Genomic DNA, 22,105 nt, shown 5'->3' with positions numbered 1-22,105 from the left:
CAATTTCAAAAGAACATTATTTTTAAGTTTTTCTTTTTAATTTATCTAATATTTTCAGCAAAAATACCATCTACAAGACTTTGCAAAGTTCTGCAAGGGTTAAATAAATGAAAAACCCTTCAAATTATGTGTTCTTGGCCTATTGATATCTTTATATATTTTGGCGGAAATAAATAGTGTGAGCCCATATTCCTGTATGAAGTTTCACAATTGCAATCGCTCATCTGTCAGTGGTTGGTGCGTCTCTGATGTGTTGTTGATCCACCATTATGGGAAGAGTCACCTGGTGGCAGCTGGGTGTACTGCAGCCACAGCGGTAAATGGCTGCAGTCAGAGTAGATTAATTAATTCAGATCTTTTGTACATTTAGATAAATATTGATTCTTGGCGCCAGAGCATATTGATATATTTGCCCCACCCATAATCTATAACCAAACTCTCCAACAAACTAAAACAAAAACGAAAGTTAGTAATTTCATGCACTCTCGGGGGCCCCCTGGTGGCCATGGGGCCCTAAGCAGCCACTTAGCTCGCTTATGCCTTGGGCTGGCTCTGGTCACAGGACTAGATTATTAAAGATGCAAACGTATTCATTCATTAAGTTTTTTTTTCTGATTAGTCCCTTATTTATCAAGGGTCCCCACAGCGGAAGGAACCACCAACTATTTCAGCTTATGTTTTTCGCAGCGGATGCGCTTCCAGCTGCAACCTAGTACTGGGAAACACTCATTTACACACATAGGCTGGTTCTCAATATGCGTTCTTCAGCGGTCTTGCGTCCTCGTGCAACATCATCATCAGCTGCCAAAGTTCAGTTCCAATACTCAAGACCGCAAGTACGGAGGACGCGTGAAACTTCCCGGATGTGTTCTTGATATCGAGGACGCAACGATGCAGACTTGAGCACCGAACTCGCTCTGGAAGTCCCAGAAGTCATTGCGACTGGAGGTTGGAAGCGCAGCTTTTTATTTAGATTTATTATTAAAGTTCAGAGATATCACTTATTTACCTCAGGAGTTTCCCTAAATGAAACGCCTAAACATTACCATGAACATCTTAATAAAGGAATAAACACATTAAGGGTGTTTGTTTGCTGAAATTCGTATTGGAATCGGTTTTATTCATACTGTGCAACAAAGATTTATAATGTTTTTGTGCAAAGTTTATATTTTTAAAGGGGAAAAACTATAAATCGCTGTATGAAGGCTGTAATGTTTAAATAATTTACCATTTACAAAATGTGAAGGTCATGTGACCATCAGGAAGAACGCAGCATCTCAATTCTCAAAGGACGCATTCTCTGCCCTCGCGGTCTCCTGAGTTCGTTCTTACCGAGGACACCTGGCAAGACCGCTCTCCACAAGAACACAAGTCCGTTCTCTGCGTTCTTGGAATTGAGAAACAGCCATACACTATGGCCAGTTTAGCTTACCCAATTCACCTCAAGCGCATGTGTTTGCAAATTGGAGCACGTGGAGTGCAGGAATGCCAACTGACGAGGGGTGCGTTTCTGAAAACCATCGTTAGCCAACTAAGTTCCATCGTTACAAACAGTTATTGATCTGACATTTCCCCAAATCCATCGTTCCAACAAACATTCGCTAACTGCGTCACAAACTTGAGCACTTGCAACTACTCTGGAGCTGTAGTTAGAAACATAGTTCCTTCCTGGCTGTGTACTATTCCCACTTATCCCCCTATACCCTATTAGAACATTCTAGTATTTAAACTTGGAATGATTGAAGCATTAAGGTAATCTCTCTTAGGTGTAATTTGCTTTCAAAGTATTTTTACACTTCAGTTTTAGCGATCTTCATGTTTACAATTGCGCTCCCTTCGCAGTGCACTTTGAGAACATTGGTATTGGCGGAATTTTATTTATTTTTTTGTCACCAAAGCTAGTTTATTTTTGACAGTCACTGCTCCAAAGCTTGTGAAAACAACAACAAAAACATAGCATACGTTAATGCTTTTATTTTATAGTGGATTATTTATTAAGAAATGTAGCCTATATACAGGACATGGGCCTGCTGGTCAGAACATTTCTGCAGTGGTTTGCATTAGTCAAATTGTAAAAGTAGACTTTTCAAAAAATAAAATAAACAATATCCTACACAATAATAACCATCCTCAATCATTATTATTATTATTAATATTATTGTTAAAGTAGGATTTTTTTTTCATTTCCTAATAAATATTAAATTTAATTTCTTAATAAATGCCATAAGATTAGAATACGTGTTCGCTTCTGTAAGAGATTTTATGTTTAAGAAATGAAGATAATGTATTGTATTTAAAAATATTTGTAAAGGAAACATTGGACCTAATCAAGCTCTTACTAGGCTTTCAAGAAACATCCTTGCAGGTGTGTTGAGGCAAGTTGTGGAGCTAAAATCTGCAGGACACCGTCCCTCCAGGACCGAGATTGGACACCCCTGCACAAGAGGTTTGACACAAATGAAAGAAGTTATGTATATTTTTGTGTAAGCAATATTTTTCACACTGAAACACTCCACCATGATGTCACTTCGGGCAGTCCTAGAAAACTACAGACAACGTCAACACTTCATTTACAAAAGTGTTTCTCTCATATCCCTCAAAAACAAGGCAAATAATCCAATTAAACCAATTTCACCCCAAAATAAAAGCTGCATTGTTTTACAGCATAGGTCTCAAACTGGATTCCTGAAGTGCTGCAGCTCTGCTCCAACTTTAATCAAACACAGCTGATTCAACTAATCAAGGTGATCAAATCTCTTTTGAACACTCCATTATTTGGATAAGCCGTGTTTTGATTAGGGTTGGAGCAAAGCTGCAGAAATCCAGTGAGACCATGGACTTACAAGGAATCTTTTTAAAGGTGCTGTATTTAAGTTTTTGACTCTTCTAAAGCATAAAAACACCATAATATGTTTTCAGATATTTCATAAACATGCTCAGTGAACATTCTTGTTTATCTGAAAAACAATGCTGGAGTCAGATATTCTGCTTTGAGCAGGGGCGGACTGGGACAAAAATTCAGCCCTGGCACTGTTACCACACCAGCCCACATTACCACACCGACACAGCCCCACCCACATTCACTATTTATTTTGGTGTAAAGATGGTGAAATAATATGACATTATTGCCAGATTTTGAATATGTCCGGGTAACCTTGGATTGGGTCGGCCCATCTTGAAACCAGGCGGCAGTTGCCGATTGGGCCAAATGTTTAACATTTATTATTATTGTTATTTTTTTATCATCATCATAATATCACATCTAGCAAGAGATAAAAGCTGTCTGCACTTAAAAACAATACATATAAAAAAATAAAACTGACCGGCCCACATTTAAAAATTGGTCCGGCCCTTCTGGCATTTGCCAGAATTGCCAGATGGCCAGTCCGCCCCTGGCTTTGAGAATGTGCATTACTTGACAGAAAGTCAGCCTTTGTTTTGGCTCCGCCCACTGCCAGCTTAGCCAATTATATTTCAGCACCCGGGTTGCCTTGGTGGAAAACAGCTTTTTCATTCACTCAGTCAGAAAGGCTCTCAAAGCATGCAACCGTGAGCGAAATGCGACCTCTGGTGGACAGTAGCAGACTCTGATATGAGACGCAGATTCACATGAGGTGGTTATTAATTAGCACCAGACGAAACATGACAGAAATGCAAACACAGACATTCAGAAGCACAGGATAGTGCACTCACACAGCGAGTGATAAGGTTTATAATCTAACGAATACATATTAAACGATACTGAATCACCGATATGTGTTGTCACAGATCTAAAGCTCAATTTCAGATGGTTTATTTTATTTTCCAGATCTGAACTCATTGTTAGCATTTTCCTTTGAAATATCTTTAGTGGGGCCGAAGCAGTGGCGCAGTAGGTAGTGCTGTCGCCTCACAGCAAGAAGGTCGCTGGGTCGCAGGTTCAAGCCTCGGCTCAGTTGGCGTTTCTGTGTGGAGTTTGCATCTTCTCCCTGCGTATGCGCGTTTCCTCTGGTTTCCCCCACAGTCCAAAGACATGCAGTACAGGTGAATTGGGTAGGCTAAATTGTCCATAGTGTGTGTGAATGTGTGTGTGGATGTTTCCCAGAGATGGGTTGCAGCTGGAAGGGCATCCGCTGCGTAAAAACTTGCTGGATAAGTTGGCGGTTCATTCAGCTGTGGTGACCCCGGATTAATAAAGGGACTAAGCCGACAAGAAAATGAGTGAATGAATATCTTCTGTGGGTGAAATGACATTTGGATTTTTTGGGCGAACTGTCCCTTTAAGACTGAAACATGAACCCGCTTCTGAGCACTGTGAGATTGTCAGCTTCTAAATAAAACAGTGAATCAAATAGGTTTAAAAATAATACTTTATTTCACATAAATATATATTCAGAACATTTAAAAGCCACCCATCAGACTCTCCAGTGTGGATGAACCGCTCATAGGACCACAGACAGATAATCACACACCTGCAACAAACACACACACACACACACACACACACACACACACACACACACATATAAAGAACATTAACCTTTGTGTACTGTTCAAATTGACTACCCTTTGGTTATGTTGGTGGCTGTTTTTGCCCCATTGACTTCCATTATAAATCACTCTTTTTGATTGCAAAGCCATGACTGTTGGGGTGGTTCATTCCGCTGTGGCGACCCCGGATTAATAAAGGGACTAAGCCTACAAAAAAAATGAATGAATGAATAATGTTGGTAGTTTTCCCTAGTGGGAAGAGGTCAAATGTGTCATTATTATTGTTGATCATCAGTCTGCAGCATTAACCCTTCAAATAGGCCTCTGCAAAAAACTGAAAAACCGAATTATGATATAGATATATATATATATATATATATATATATATATATATATATATATATATATATATATATATATATATATATATATATATATATATATATATATATATATATATATATATATATATGGCAAACTACCTCACTATTGCTGCCAAAAAACTTCATGGATCACAACTCGATGCTTTCAAATATGGTGCTGGAAGGTAAGCCCCCTGGGCCAGAAGGCATTTCACGACCTACCAGAGAAGAACAAGGGCGTTTTTCGAGTATCTCGGGCATTAGTGACGTGGATCGGACAAAGCCATCAAGTCGCCGGTCTGCTGATGCTGCTCCAGGTGAAAGAACTTGTCTGTGTTTTTGAAGGTTTATAGCATCGGAACTTGGAATGTCCGTGGCATGAATATGGGCAAACTGGAAATCGTGAAATCTGAAATGGAACGACTTCAGCGAACTCCATTGGACAGGCAATGACTTTTTTTTAACAGAGACGACCATACCGTCTACTACTCTGGGAGCAACATAAGATGCAATGTAGTAGCTGTCATCCTAAACAAGAAAATTGCTAAACCTCCTGTTCCTGTTCAATATCGTAAACAATACAAAATCCTCCTCTTAACATACAAAGCTCTTCATAACCTGGCCCCTCACTATCTTTCTGATCTTCTTCATTTGTACACTCCTTCACGCTCACTGAGATCATCTTCTGCTGAACTGTTATCTGTGCCACACTTTAAGATGAAGTCATCTGGAGGCAGGGCTATTAGTTGTACAGCACTAAAGTTATGGAATTCCCTGCCTTTGCACATTCGCCAGATGGACTCTATTTCCAATTTTAAATCTTATGAAACATGAACCCGCTTCTGAGCACTGTGAGATTGTCAGCTTCTGAATAAACAGTGAATCAAATAATGTTTAAAAATAATACTTTATTTCACATAAATATATATTCAGAACATTTAAAAGCCACCCATCAGACTCTCCAGTGTGGATGAACCGCTCATAGGACCACAGACAGATAATCACACACCTGCAACAAACAAACACACACACACATAAAGAACATAAACCCTTGTGTACTGTTCAAATTGACTACCCTTTGGTTATGTTGGTGGCTATTTTTGCCCCATTGACTTCCATTATAATCACTCTTTTTGATTGCAAAGCCATGACTGTTGGGATGGTTCATTCCGCTGTGGCGACCAACGATTAATAAAGGGACTAAGCCTACAAGAAAATGAATGAATGAATGAATGATTGTTGGTAGTTTTCCCTAGTGGGAAGAGGTCGAATGTGTCATTATTATTGTTGATCATCAGTTTGCAGCATTAACTCTTTAGATAGGCCTGTGCAGAAAACTCTTTTACATGGAGTTCAGTGGAGTAAAACAGCAGGTTATAGTGTGTGTGCAGAAATACACACACTGTGTTTACCAAGCTCTGAGAGCTGAGCTGCTGCTTTGGAGTTTCTCAGACAGGTTATGGTAAGTGTGCAAAGGTGTCTAACACACTACACTCCATATAAAAGCCAGAAACTAAGCTTTCTTTGCATTGCAACTGATGATCAACAGTAAAAATGACACATTTGACCTCTTCCCAACAGGACAAACCAGCAACAATCAAGAAAGCATGATTATTTGCTGTCATGGCTTTGCAATCAAAATATGTGGAAGTCAGTGGGGCAAAAACAGCCACCAACATAACCAAAGGGGAGTGCATTTGAGTGTATTGTTGATTTATTTTACATTTTCAAAGTATTTTCCCAAAAATAATTGATGATTTTGGGAATTAAAGTGTTAAAATCCTGTACATTTTCTAAATTAAAGTAGTTTTGATCAGGACTGAGGTTGATTAACAGATCTATGCTAAACAATCTGATGCATTTTTACTGCAGTTTAATTCAGTGGATGCTCATCTCTAACATAACAAAAGGGTATAGTACATTTGAACAGCGTGCATCAAAGCATTCTCTCAAAATGTGTGTCAAAATAAGATTTGTCACTAAAAATCATTCTATTTTACCGAAACACAAAGAAAGTTGTAGCCAAATTAAGCCTCAAAATCAGCCCAGAGTGCATGAAAGCATGCCGATAAGCTGACTGAAAGAGTTTAGAGTTGCTATTCAATGAATCCTATACAAACCTTGCAGCTGATCATGAGGTTTGTTGATTGGTCAGTGTTAAAGGCCATGGAGAAGCTGGGGTTGTGAAGACAGTCCTCCATGTGCTCATTCACTCGTCGTTCTAGAAGATTCTGCAAAACCTCCGATGTGACGTTTCTACCCTGTGGAGACAATTCAAATAAAGAGATTTAGTGTGACGGGTCAGGGTTACCGTGTACTAATCCAGGGGCCTGTTTCAGAAAGGAGGTTAAGTGAAAACTCAGAGTATTTTAACCCTGAAATGAAAGAAACTCTGGGTTTTCGGTTTCAAAATGGCAGGTTTGTTAAACTCAAGAAATCAGGGTAAGTCAAGCCTGTTTCTGAAAGAAATGTAACTTTAACTCAGAGTCAGTTACTGTGGTAACTTACTCTGTGAATCTAATCTGGTCCAGAGCAGGTTTTATTCTCTAAACTCTGAGTTTCTGTCGGTCTCCTCCCCTTTTTTAAAGATGAAGCGTATTTCTTGCCTGAGCTTTACATTTCCACACACCTATTTTAGAGCTCATTTTGGAGATGCCCATAAAAACGATTGATGGAAATGTCATGATTCACATAACTTTTGAAAATATGCATAATAAAGCATGTGCATAACTGAGTAGGTTAAACTTTTATTTGATAAGAAAAAAATGTGCATAAACTACGAAGTGCACTTAACAAATTACAGTATGTACATTAAAAAAAAGTTTGTTAGAGATGATGATGAAAATGTGTGTGAAGACAAACCAGCAGACTGAGCACACTGCAGAACATCTTAAATGTTGTTTTAGTCATTCTAAAATGCCTTGACTGTTTCAGTATTAGTGTATATTATTAATTAGCTACCTCCGAGCGTCTGAAGCGTGTCAAGATCTCCGCGTCTGGCTTCAAACGCCCCCACGTGTTCATTGTGTCTTCTGAGGCGCAAGTATTAAATAAAAAATCAATAACGCAGCTTGTTCTACCGCAGTAAATTCTGTTTTTACTGTTGATATTTTGCGCAAGTTAATCAGGAAGTGACGATTGTGTTCTCTTTGACTCGATAAAAACGCTGCTTTATTCGCATCTTTTAGGCGTTATTCCAGTTTTGCACAAATTTATGTAAGCCTGTATTTTGATGGAAACACAGCTATTGCCTACATTTTTGTCACACACAGAACAAAGTCACGTACAAGGCTTGTCCTTTTTTCCATAAATATTTAGCTTAACCTTCGACATGCACTGTTACTAGATTAATGGGATTTTTATTCTGTCTAAAAATTATTTTTAGCACTGCTTAGGTTCTTAATGTTATATCAACCTCTATCACTTGATCAATAAAAAGGCAGACACACAAGTGCACTGTTAAATCTACTAAAACTGATAAACGTGTATAAAAGTTTAGAAAAAAGTATAAACGTCACACATTACACTACTTATTTTATTATACTTAAATGTTTAAATAATTTAAATAAAACATTACGCATTAACTTGAGCAGCTGTTTTCCCAGGCTAACCGTCTCTGTTTCACTGATGGTTGCTTCTCTTTAAATATATACACTTATATTTGCTATAACTTTGCATGAGCAGATCAAGTTCAGCCGGAGAAAGAAATGCTGATCTCTCTTTTTAAGATGTTGCCATGGTCACTCGTAAAATCTGCGCTCCATTGATAATGCCTTTTTATAGTCACGGTGTGCGCGCTTAACTCTGAGTTGGTCTACTCAAAGTTGATTGACTCAACTCAGATCAGCTGTTCTGAAACCCAAAACTCAGAGTTTTTAATCTCTCGGTAAATCAACTCAGAGTTCAAGTTTAAACTCCGAGTTGTTTGAACCTCCTTACTGAAACAGGCCCCAGGTCTATTGCACTAGCAGTAACAAACTTGGATTAATAACAGTTTAAATAAACAAAACCATTCACTTTATTGTACTTAATCCAGACTAATCTAATTACATTAAAATAATACGAATGAAATCGAAGCTTGTTCATACTGTTTGTTTCACAGTCGATTGCTTTAACAGTAACACACTCTGGTTAATAAATAGTTAATAATAATATTCACTATATTGCGCTTCATCCAGACTAATCTAATTCAATTAGAATAATAATAATAAAATTAAAGCTTTAATATTTTTTTTACCCCACTTATTGATTTCACTGTAACACACGCTGATTACTAGATAGTTTATTAAAAGTAGAATAAATTGCACTTTAGGAAGACCAATCAAATTAAACTTACTGTACTAAATATTCATATTAATGAGAAATATGCAAGCATGCTGAAAAAAACTGTGTAGGATTATCGGTGTTAAAACTCTCAAATTACTAGTAAATTAGTTTTAAAAATAATTACAAAGAAATGTCAAGTAACGCACTGAATTTATTTTGAAATTATTAAGTAGAAAGAAATCTGAATCACAGGTGTCAATTCTAGTTCATGGAGGGCCGCAGCTCTGCACAGTTTAGTTCCAACCCTGCTCCAACACACTTATGCCGAGTTCAGACTGCGTGATTTTAGCCCCGATTTTGGCTCGCTGACAGGTTTTGAGAAATCGCAGACAAATGCCTGAAATCACAGGCAAATCGCTGCTCGTGCACGTGAGTGACAATCACACAGTATGAACGATCAAAGACGCGATCTGAGAGAATCGCCGATGAGTCGCCGATGCCTGTGAGATATTTGGCGTGCTGAATATCTGGAGCTGTCGGCGATTCAAATCATGCCGTGTGAATTGAGTTTTGACTGAAAATAACATCAGCGATCGCCTACAGCCAATGAGAGAGCAGCTTTCACTGGTGTGTGTGTGTGTGTGTGTGTGTGTGTGTGTGTGTGTGTGTGTGTGTGTGTGTGTGTGTACCTGCTGCAGGCCAGCGGGAGGCTGGGGGAGAAGTTAAAAGCGCTCATTTTACGTTTATTTGGACCCACGAAATGGAGGAAAAACTAGTGGAGGTTTGACAGGACTCAGGAGCAACTGTGTCTGTTTGACGTTTCAGACAGAAAGAAATTAGTTTATTATCAAGGTTGAGGAGAAATGGCTAATTCCCTTTAAACCCAGGTGAGCAAACATGTACATGTTCAACCCCATTAAAGGCTTCTTTCTCATTATGTAGTTGATAACAAAAGATATACGACGTGTTTTTGGCTGTGAGACGTAGTTTGGACGAAGTTGTCGGCGATTCTTCCTATAGTAAAGTCATGCAATGTGAAACCCCTGTCGCCGAACCATCTTGCAGTGTAAACCAAGCAGAGACGAAACGCTAACCCAGATAGTCATGCTGTGTGAAAACATCTGACACCATTAGTTTGAAAATCATGCAGTCTGAACTCTGCATTAAGCTGCGGTCACACTGGGCTTTTCCTCCCATAGACTTCCATTCATACGCATGCGAATGCGTCAGACCGGAAATGCAGGGTCATGCGTCAAGTTTCGCAGGTTGCTGCGGTGCAAAGGTCAAGGTTGGTGAACTCTGACCTGCAAAATTGCATAGCTTGACTGCATGAGACCAGTCGAGGATCAAAACATGACCTCTCTGGACAGAAATGTAAAACATGGAGCCATCGCTCGCTTTTTTGAATGCCTAATAATCTTGTTTAATCCCGCCCCTTTTCGCACACAAACTAGTGTGACTGCAGCTTTACCTGTAGGTCTCAAACAAGCTTTAAGGACCTAATTAGTTTGATCAGGTGTAAATAATTAATGTTGAAACTAAACCGTGCAGAGCTGCGGCCCTCCAGGAACTGGACCTGACACCCGTGATCTAAATAGTACTCAAATTATACTCGAGTTCTGCCGAGTTTGGTCGCCACAGCGGAATGAACCGCCAACAATTCCTGCATTTGTTTTTGGACTGTGAGGGAAACCCACACTAACACAGGGAGAATATGTAAACTCCACACAGAAATGCCATCTGACCTAGCCAGGACTCAAACCAGCAACCTTCATGCTGTGAGGTGACAGTGCTAACCACTGAGTCACCGTGCCACCCTCAGATTAATTCAATGTTAAACTTTTTTAATTATTATTACTGAAAAAAAGATTAAATAATAATGTTTTACAGCTGGTATTTTATTCACTAATTCTACTTTATTTACCACATCTTGAGCAGGAGTCCCCAAACTTGTTCCTGGAGGGCCGGTGTCCTGCAGATTTTCGCTCCCACCCTAATCAAACACACCTGAACAAGCTAATCAAGGTCTTACTAGGTATACTTGGCTGCGTCCGAAACCGCCTACTACTCAGTAAGTACTGCATTTGACTTTAAATGTACTACTCTGCTATTAAAAAAAGTGCGTTCTATACAGTATGGATGTAAAAAGTATGAATGGAATTCAGACGTACTACATCTGCCATTTGTAATGGTCATGTGACCTACCTGCATCAGTTGTGTCGCTTCAATTCCATTCATGAATTCTCTCGCAGGGCAATATGGGATAGTGCAGCGTGCATGGGATACACACTCCAGAATCTCACCAGAAGTAGTTGGTCATCCGGGTACTTTTCGCATACTAATTTTCAAACTCTATGAATTCAGACATACTACTTGGCCTGCATACTGATTTTAGCGTACAATATAGTATGGAAGTATGTGATTTCGTATGCAGCCCTTGAAACATCCAGACATGTGTGTTGAGGCAAGTTGGAGCTAAACCCTGCAGGGACACCAGCCCTCCAGAAACTAGATTGGTGACCCCTGTTGTAGAGTATACTTACAATAGTGTTGACATAAAGGCCACATGAACACATTGTGAAATGACTGTTGACTGTCAGATTATTCCTGCAGAAAGGAAAAAAAAAAAAACAATGAAAACATTACACATACAGCATAAAACTAATTTATGAGCTGTTTAATGATCACATTTTATTAATTATTAATTTATTGTATTTAAAATTTTCCCAAGTGCTGTTTTTCAACATTTATAAACTCATTTCTAATAACTGATTTCTTTCCCATGATGGCAGTACATACTATTTACTTTTCAAGACACTAGTATTCAGCTTAAAGTGATTAAGGGTGCTTTCACACCTACGCTTTTGTTTCGGAACCTGTCCCGTTTGCCCAGTTAGAGCGGTTCATTTGGCATATGTGAATCCACCAATCGCGCTCTGATCCGCGCCAAAACAATCGCTCTGAGATCGCTTGAATGAGGTGGTCTCGGCTCGATCGATCTTTGTCAGTCACGTGCGTTTGTTGTGTGTGACGTCACACCGGCGCCATTTTTGTGGTATCGCTTTGCGTGACAACTTGAGAGAGACACATAACGCAAGAGAGATACATGCCATAAAAAGGTCAAGCTGGAGAAGTACAAGAAAATCGAGAGCACGCGGCACCGCAATAAACTAAACAAACATGCCAGGGATCGTCATTTTAATAAACTGACTTACATGCAGGGTATAGATCCGTTTGAATTAACTGCAAACCAACGGAGTGCGCTGCTGCCGCCAAACGAACTCTGGAGCGGATTGATTGTAGTGAGAAAGCGATACGATCCAAGCCCGGCTATATCATAGTGTTTTATGGATATGTAATAGGCATACGGCTATATAAGGAGAGAATTATAAGTAGGGCGGGACGTCATTCAACAGACATCCCAAGTCTCCTGATAGTTCCGGGAGTCGCGCTTCTCTATCCCGGTCCTCAAATATATGAAGCTCCCTTCTCACCCCTCCCCACCGCATGCCTCCTTGCTTTTCAGACACGTTGCACGCACCTTGTCAAACACCGCCAAACCACCACCTGCCCCTGACAGCTGAGCTTTACTCACACGTGACTTGTTTTAGCTCTTCTTGGTCTGTTTAGAAACTTTGCCGTGTGAAAGTGAACTGCATCAAGAGCAAAGAGCAACAATGTAACCATTTCAATCCCTGTTTCAGAACAACTGCATGAATTTTAGGTGTGAAAGCACCCTTAAAGGCTTAACTAGGTTAATTAGGGTAAAGTTAGGGCAATTAGGGAAGTCATTGTGGTTTGTCCTGTAAACAAACAATCTAAAACTGTCGGTGCCACTGGTGTAGCAGTAAGTGCTTGGACACATGCACTCCGGTGCTCACGGCGACCAGAGTTTGATTACCGCATCATGGTCCTATGCCGATCCTTCTCCTCTCTCTGCTCTTCACACTTTTCTGTTATTACTCTCTACTGTCCTATCAATTAAAGGTGAAAAACCCCAAAAAGTTAAACAATCTAAAACACAATATTGCTTAAGAGGGCTATTAATACTGTCCTTTTACATGCATTTACTTTTATTCCAGCTAGGGCTGGGCGATTTGGTAAAAATGCAATCTCAAAAATTATTTATCATATTAAACAATAACGATATATATTTTAATACAAGTTGTTGATCCAGGATTTAAAAGAGTACCCCAACAATGACCGAAGCCACAAAAATTAGAGGGTCCATTAAACGACATAACATTTTAGGCAGATACATTTTTGGTGGCCGAAAAATCTTCAATATCAACACACTTCTAGATTTCCATTGTGGCACATTTCTTTTCCTTTTTTTTTTTACTGTGTTTATGCTTATTTCACACGGCCGCCATTTTAAAGAACCAAAGCGAGGCTGCGGTGGGAAGAAACCCGGAAGTGTAGGACCAGAACTGTAAACATTGCAGCAGCATGCTGTGCACTACAAACCTCCAGCTGTTGCCGAGATTTTAAAATGCAGAAATGGTGTAAACATCACTTTAACATCATTCAGTTCAGTTTAATTTAAACAATTAAAAGCAGATTAGGCATCAAACAACATCACAATCTCTTTCAGAGTAATATGCTCAAGTGTTCTCCTAGGCTTCAGTTCATGGCACCAGTTAAACACTGTGGGGACGTTTTCCTGCTTCAGCCCATGTAACCCAGTGAGCAATAAAACATTGCAGTCCTCTGTTGCACACCCTTGTGCACTCAGTTTACCACTCTTCACCCAGTACAAACACAGATACACAGAGTAAAATCAGTAAACAGCAGAGGGTGAACTGATGACCTTCTTAGCCAATCACAAGCATTTCTGTTGAGCACGTGAACACAATGGCAAATCAGTGCTGTTTAAATGTTAGCGGGAAATTGATGTTTTTTCTTTTAATTCAGTATTGTAACAAGTCTAATATTGTGAAAGTATCAGTTTATTAACACGAGTTTAATAAACGGCATCTAAACCGTGTTTTTGGGAAAGAAAACGTTGCTAACTAATAATAATAATTATAATAATAATTCCTTATATTTATATAGTGCTTTTCTGGGCACTCAACGCACTTAACACAATGGGGGGGGGGGGGGGGGGGGGTCTCGACGGCAGCCATTTTGCACCAGACTGCACACCACACACCATCTGATTGGTGGAGAGGAGACAGTGATGCAGCCAATTGAATATGGGGATGGTTAGGAGGCCATGATGGACAGAGGCCAGTGGGCAGATTTGGCCAGGATGCCGGGTTAAACCCCTACTCTTTTTCGAAGGACATCCTGGGATTTTTAACGACCACAGAGAGTCAGGACCTCGGTTTAACGTCTCATCCGAAAGACGGCGCTCACTGAGCAGTATAACATCCCCGTCACTATACTGGGGCATTAGGACCCACACAGACCGCCGGTTGGGCGCCCCCTGCTGGCCTCACTAACGCCACTTCCGGCAGCAACCAAGCTTTCCCATGTGGTCCCCCATCCAGGTACTGACATTAGCTTAGCTTCAGTGGGCGACCATGTGAGAGTTGCATAGAGCTAGCTGCCAGCTAGTGCCATTTCCCTTAACTTAGCTGAAAATGAGCTCTGATATCCCTTTTTACATTCACCATGCATTCAGAACGGACCTTCAGGTCACTCGTAGGGCGGTGGAATAATACATTTGTCACTTTATCTTCGCTGATAAGATATTCAGCCAAGTACACAACATTCCTATGTAACTCCCAACGATACTTCCAGGTTTCTTCCCACCGCAGCCTCGACTTTGCTTTTAAAAATGGCAGCCGCGTGAAATCAGTCTATTGGTCTAAGAGCCAGAGCTTATTGTTATTGACATACATTTTTAATCGTGATTCGATATAACATCTTTATTAACCCAGCCCTAATTCCAGCCAAACTAAATGAACAGACTTTCTCCAGAAGAAAAATACAATAGGAAAAACAGAAACAGGTCCGTGCCATGTTAAACATCACTTGGGAAATATTACAAAAATAAAAATGGTCTTCAACTCTAGATGCTGTAGAAAACGTTGCATTTGCTGATAATAGGACTTACGCATGACATACAGGGCAGATGATCTGTCCACCTTGATCCATTCCCTCCAACACTGAATCTAAATACTGCTCTTCATACCGCATGCTGTTATTATATTCCTCTAGAATTGCGAGCTCTGATGGAGACACAAAAATGAGTATTAAATGGGACCTATTATGCAAAAATCACTTATAAAAGGGGTTTAAACACAGTTGTGTGTCAGCAATGTGTGAATATATCCAGCATCTAATGATAAAAATGAATCAACTCTATTATTTACAATCAGACTTGATGAAAGCAGTCTGCAGAAACACTTTGATTGACATTCTTCCTTTGTATGATGTCATGAAAGGGGGAAAGCCCCGCCCACTAGTGACCATCTTTCACTCATTAGCATAGAATGTTAGTCTTGTTTTTGAATCTGCCAATATGCTGACACAAAGGCATGTGTAGCTCCGCCCTGATTTGAAAAGAGCACAATCTCATTTGAATTTAAAGAGACAGTCACCAAAACACCACAATTAGGATCAAAGCCTAAAAGGGTCAGTTTCAAAATAAGTCTCCTTTAATATTACACACAATCTGCATTCTTTTAACCATCATGACAGTTTGTAAAATAAATAAATAAATAAAAATAAGAGAAAAAGCCAACCTTGTGCTATGAGCTCCTGCTGAATCTCCTCAAGTGCTGAAAGTTCGTCAAACTCTTGCTGTTGTGTGTAAACCTGAAAAGTAAAAACACAAGCACAAAGGCATCATTCAACCAAACTTGACACTGTTTTCATGTGCTCTCCTGTACGTCCATCATACTGTACATCTCAGATTGGTTTAAATCTAAACCAAAAAAAAAAAAAAAAACCCACAAAATATAATTTTTCAATATTGTGCAATAAAGTACATCCAGGACGGTTGTTTTCGCAGAATAAACCCTTCAGAGTTATATAATAGTGCTGCGTTTCGCACAAACCTGTCAGGCTTTATTCAACAACAACAGTCATAGATGTACTCCCTGTCTTACATACAATTGAAGTCAAAATTGGACTCCTGGAATTTTTCTTTTTCAGATCTTTCCCAAATGATGTTTAACAGATTCAGGAATTTTTCACAGTATTTCCTATACTAATTTTTCTTCTGGAGAAAGTCTTATTTGTTTTATTTCAGCTAGAATAAAAGCAGTTTTTATTATTTTAAAAGCCATTTTATGGTCAAAATTATTAGCCCCTTTAAGCAATATTAGTTTTGGATTGTCTCCAGAACAAACCTAATCACCCTAATTTAACTTAAGCCTTTAAATGTCACTTTAAGCTGTACAGAAGTGTCTTGAAGAATATCTAGTCTAACATTATTTACTGTCATCATGACAAGGATAAAATAAATCAGTTATTAGAGATGAGTTAGTAAAACTATTATGTTTAGAAATGTGTTGAAGTAGTAGTATTCAGCAACATCAGCAATTGAGTATTGTTTTTAGTTTGAAAGTGTGTATTTTTGGTACTATGGCCTTTAACATCTGGCTAAGGAACCACCAATGAAAACAAGTCTTTGGGTACATTTATGTTCTTGGGGAATGTGTTTTTAGTTATAATATTTTATTAAGCAGAAACTTAAATGACAGTAAGTACAAGACATGAACTGAATAGTATAGTCTGCTGGTTTTGAACATATTGTAAAAATGAAATATCAGTCATGTAAACAACTGAACCATTACCCTAAACCCAACCTGAATTGACCCTACAAAAAGAGTAAATAAAAATAAAATAAATTAATAAAAATAAAAAACGGGAGTGGGGTGTGTTAAATCTAAAAAGAAGGTATGGTTTCGATCAAAGAAATCACAGGGTTTCACATTTTATTACATAAACTGAAAGAGTTCCTATTAGAGTGTTTAATTTTTTCCAAATGCAAAAAAGACATTGGGTCTTTCAGCCAGGAGAGATTTGCAGGGGCAAATGGGGATTTCCAATTTAGCAATATTTGTCTTCGGGCTAGCAATGAGGTAAAAGCAATAATATCAATATGGCACTTATTATATTAAGCGTCATTAGAACAGGCCGCCAGGATCCTCCAAATGAAATTCAAGGCTTTTAAAAGACCTTTTTAATGCCATTTCAAGTTAAATTCAATGCCAACTTCGTACCCATTCTGACAGACGTGTTAAAAAAATAAATAAACAAAAAATACAAAAAAATGTAAAATCTGTGTAAATGTTGAACCCTAGAAGATAATTACGTAAAAGTGACTAATTGAATTGAATAAAACATTTTATTTAAATTGTCAGTTATATTTAATACACATGGAACACAGCCGCGGGAATGCAGACCTCTATCCAGAAGTATTGTTGCAACAGCCGAGAGGAGAGGAAGTCACGACAGCAGGTCAAATGGGCCACAGTGAGAGAGAGAGAGAGAGAGAGAGAGAGAGAGAGAGAGAGCTGGCCCAGCTGGCCCAGAGCTTCAGGGTCTCTGAGACGTCTCCTGAGGAGCTGAACACACTCCTGCCACTGACTCAGATCACACACCAGATCAAGAACAGCTACACACACCACTGGGACACTCAAACACAACTGCAAAGCAAAATGCAGTGTTATCTGGCCCTGAAGAGACAATATACTCTGGCAGACTATCTCCACACAGTGACAGATAAAGGTCTGAGGAACACCCTGAGCAGATACAGACTCAGCGGACACCAGCTGGCTATAGAGATGGGCCGGCACAGACAAACATGGCTGCCGGTGCAGGAGCGGCTGTGCCCACACTGCCCTCAGCAGCCGATTGAAACAGAACTGCACTTCCTTACGGAGTGCACAAAATACTCAGAGATCCGGGAGAAGTTCTACCCGAAACTCACACACACACACAAAAACTTTGAGTCCCTGTCAAACAATGAGAAACTGCCCATCTTACTGGGGGAGTGTGTGTGCTGCTGTGTGTTAGCAGCTCAGTTTGTGCACTCCTGCCACTGTCTGAGGAACCCACAATGATCCGCTCCACTGTCTCCAACACACAACACAGGAACTCTTTACTCGTGGACTTACTGTTTATATTATTGTCACCACTTTTATCCTGTTTCACAAATTACCATTAATCTATTTTTATTTTTATTAATATTTTTAGTTTTACTGATATATTGTTATTTTTATTAATCTATTTTTATTTTTTTTACATTTCTTTTCTTTATTTCTATATTATATTTTATGTTCATATTTGTTTGCACTACTGCCCTTTTTGCACTGTCTTGTCTGTACACAGCGATGCTGCACTGCTTTGGCAATACGAATGTACAGCTATTTGTCATGCCAATAAAGCACCTAAAATGTGAAAATGTTAGAGAGAGAGAGAGAGAGAGAGAGAGAGGAGAGAGAGAAAAATAGAGTTTACTTTTATTCACTAAATCGCAGTGAAATAGGGGCTTCTGCGTTAAGTGTCAGTGAAAGACTGTCCAGAAAACACATGTGGTGAAATTTGGCACAGTTTCTGCGTTTTTAAATAGTTGGAGCGTTGTAAATACTCGCACTCGCCTCCTCGCCATAGTAAGCTACAGCGACACACTTTCTCCAATGACGTGGAGCGCGAGATGCACTCAGCGTTACGCTAAATACATTTTTTTATCAGCCTACATTAGTAACAGTTAATTGTTATAGTATGAACTTTAATCCTAGGAAAGGCAAAAATTAAAAAAATTAAAAAAGACTTTTGTAACGAAATCCAAGACTTTGTATACCAAATCCAAGGCTATTAAGGCCTTAATTTGAGATGATCATATTTAAGACTCTAATGCTTTTAAAACCCCGCGGGTACTTTGGAGAAGGTAAATCAAAAATTGCTATTATTGGGCAGGATTTCACAGGAATATTAAGAGCCCTTGATAGTATGTCAAAGAAAGAAGACCAAAAGGAAGTCAATTTAGGGCAGGTGTAAAATGTGCGTGTATGGTCTGCCGGGGACAAGGAGCATCTATTACAGCTGTCATCAGCTGTTAAAGAAAGTGTTTTTAGTTTTGCTTTGGAGTAATGGATTCTATGAACAATTTTAAACCGAACAAGGTTTAAATGAGCACAAATACAGACGGAGCTAGCTTTTAGCTAGGATATTATTCCATAGCTCCTCATCAAGTTCCATACCTAGCTCTCCCTCCCAAGTATCCTAACACCTCATACACACGGGGCTTCAGCGCCAACGCTTGACTGAAAGTGTGTCTGAAGTTGGGGCTGAAGCGATCGTCATAGCAGCGTCAGCCAATGAAATTCAGTCAGCAATAAGCCACTGTCTAGGTGGTGTATTTGCATACAGCGATCTGATTGGCTGACGCTTCCATCGGCGTTTGAAAAGTTGAGCAAGTCCCAACTTCTGCAGCGAGCAACGCCTCTAAAGCGGCGCCGACGGATCCACAATGCAGTTCGGCAACGACTAACGTCACACATTCAGAGTGAATGGGAAGCGTTTGACGCTGACGCCCTGTGTGAAGTGTAAGTGCAAAAGGCACATGTGTAGAACGAAGCAGGCCATAGATGGAGGCAATGCGATTCTGAGAATTTGCAAGCCACTAAGAGTATTCTCTGGTTGGTGGAGGGAATGTAGTAAAATATTTTAGCAAAATTCCGTAATTGAAAATAACAGAATAAATTTATTCATTCATTCATTTTCTTTTTAGCTTAGTCCCGCTATTAATCTGCGGTAGCCACAGCGGAATGAACCGCCAACTTCTCGCATGTTTTTACCCAGCCACAACCCATCTGTTGGAGCCATTTGTGATATTTATATTTTATTTGTTGCATGATTGATTAAGATTAATAATGTTATGCAGTATTATTCCGCGCCAAGGATCAAGTGGTTGAGTGATATGGATTAACTCCACCTACACGTCACGTCAGTTCACCTGCTTGCTTAAGGGCACACAGGTGAAGGGTGATCGGCTAGCAGGAGTAGCAGGGAAACCGTTTTTTGACTGTGTTTTGTTTGTAGCATTTGTAAGAGAAATAAAATGAATCTTGAGATATAAATGCTTGGACGAGTCGTCAACATCACTGCTCCTGTCAAAACGGCTCCATAATAACCAGATGATGCCAGAGACAGTTATACCATCTCTGGGAAAACGGAACAAACTCGATTTGGAAATGTTAAACCTTTCCAACAACTCATTGAATGAGACGAATAAGTGGTCCTGCAACAGATCGAGCAGCAATACTAAACCCCTCCATAACAGAGGGCAAGAAAAGATGGTTGCTGCAGATAGGAGCGAATGTTGACAATGTTTGCAGTTTAAAGTGATGATGAAACTGTTTCCAGACTTTAAGTGAAGAGCGTTCTTGGGGAATGCTGATTAATGTACACTGTCCCTGGTTGAGAAATAAATAAACCGATTTAAAAGAGAGCTGAATACACACATCTGGGATGGGGTTTCCGTTCCAGAGCGAGGGCAGGCTGTGGCTGGCCTTTAAAGCGCTCCACTCCTCCTCCATCACCTCCTGCACCAGCAGAGAACGCTTGCCGTCTCCAGAGGAGTCCGTCATCTGTCTGAACTTCTCCAGCAGCCGAGAGCGACTGTTCTTTAGACGCTCCACACAGCGCTAGAGATAAACACAGACAGACAGACAGACAGACAGACAGACAGACAGACAGACAGACAGACACAGAGTTCGGGATGCATTTATTATGGTTAAAGTTGACCGTGACAAAAGAAATAAGTATACTAATTTGAAGCATATTAATTGATGTATAAATAAAATAAGAAATAGATCAACAATGCAAAAAATATATTATTTACAACACTTTGTCTCAATTTCACAGTTCATTTCATTTGAGTTTACATTCCTTTGTGTGTAAAGAATAGTTTGAACGGTTAGTCTGCATGAAAATTACTTGATTTGTACTCAAAGTAAAATTAATACAATGATCCACCCTAAATGACTAACAATAAATGACTAACGGTCATTATTCCTTTAGTTTTTCCTGTTTGTTTGCTTTACAAAAAAGGGGACAATATACTGTAGGGGAAAATATTTGTATCTCTCTCTTATAACACTATTTAACATTCATTCACACAGCTGATCTTGTTTGCAAAACACACTTAACATGGAATACATACTAATATCAAACATGTAAGATTTCAACCACTCATTTTAACCTACTCATTTATTTTTTTTTAACCCTAAAGTGTATTTTTTTAAATTATTTTACAGGTTTTGACTTGTTAAACCATTCATGATTCATTATTGTGGTAATAAAATAACCCTTCTTAAAATGTTTAAGATGAATTAACCAGGAAACAAGACCACTGTCATTAAAATAACAATACAATGAAAAAAATACAATAAACTTTAGCAACGTAGCGTCCTTTTTAAATTCATTGCGTTCTTTAGGGAAAATATAATTGTATATTTCTCTAAAAACACTATTGTTGACAGTTTTCATGATCTTCTCTACCACTGCAATAGTAAACATGACATTTACCTTCCGGTATGTTTCTTTCCATGGTGGAGTCGTGCCTTTATACATGGATCTGTGTCTTTGTACCGCGTCCATTCTTCAATTAATACGAAAACAACACTCGTAGCAGAGCTCAAGACCTAAGAACATAAAAATAAAGCCATCGGCTGCTCGCTAATCAGCCATTTATATTCTTCCGCTGACGCGCTGCATTTCCGGGAAGCTGTTTAAGCGCTCATGGGATTTGTAGTCCGTCATTTAACAATTTTACATACATAATATGCATCTCAAGAATAAAAAAGAAAAGTTTTTAAATAAATTGGAATAAAATAACAATAATAATGATAAAATAAAAACAATAAAGGGGCTTTGAAAATCAAATTAACTTATAAAAGGCCAGAAAAGACATAAGCTTAAGGGCGCTTTTTATCACTCACCAATTGTACAGATTTGCAAAGAAGTTTTGCCTCATTCAGCCACTGAATAAAGTTAGGAGATTTGAACCATCTGCATTTGCGAATAAAGAATTTTCCAAAACATAA

The 22,105-nt window shown here is 39.1% G+C and overlaps 1 protein-coding gene across 4 annotated transcripts; it reads right to left on the bottom strand.

The window, feature by feature from the left end:
- Positions 1-4,331: 4,331 nt before the first annotated feature.
- rpain (RPA interacting protein) lies at positions 4,332-21,727 on the bottom strand. 4 transcript variants are annotated; one of them, XR_012406072.1, is made up of 7 exons: positions 21,588-21,725; positions 20,522-20,704; positions 15,791-15,863; positions 15,160-15,274; positions 11,642-11,705; positions 6,528-7,093; positions 4,332-4,564 (listed from the first exon to the last, which is right to left on the bottom strand). XR_012406072.1 is itself a non-coding variant. In NM_001045388.1 (7 exon segments), coding segments are annotated over 7 exon segments (678 nt in total). In that variant the 5' UTR covers positions 21,660-21,727; the 3' UTR covers positions 4,332-4,421.
- Positions 21,728-22,105: the final 378 nt, after the last annotated feature.

Source organism: Danio rerio, chromosome 5 (genome assembly GCF_049306965.1).
Source record: "Danio rerio strain Tuebingen ecotype United States chromosome 5, GRCz12tu, whole genome shotgun sequence".
Lineage (NCBI taxonomy): Eukaryota > Metazoa > Chordata > Actinopteri > Cypriniformes > Danionidae > Danio > Danio rerio.
This window is presented reverse-complemented; position numbering and strand designations above follow the sequence as displayed.

Excerpts from the sequence above, each read along its gene's own strand:
- rpain (XM_005171732.5), bottom strand. The coding sequence starts at position 21,659 with ATGGACGCGGTACAAAGACACAGATCCATGTATAAAGGCACGACTCCA. Across the intron at positions 7,094-11,641 it reads GCCTTTATGTCAACACTATT|GGTAGAAACGTCACATCGGA; the intron begins GTAAGTATACTC and ends TTGTCTCCACAG. Across the intron at positions 5,842-6,952 it reads ACCTCATGATCAGCTGCAAG|GTGTGTGATTATCTGTCTGT; the intron begins GTTTGTATAGGA and ends TGTTTGTTGCAG.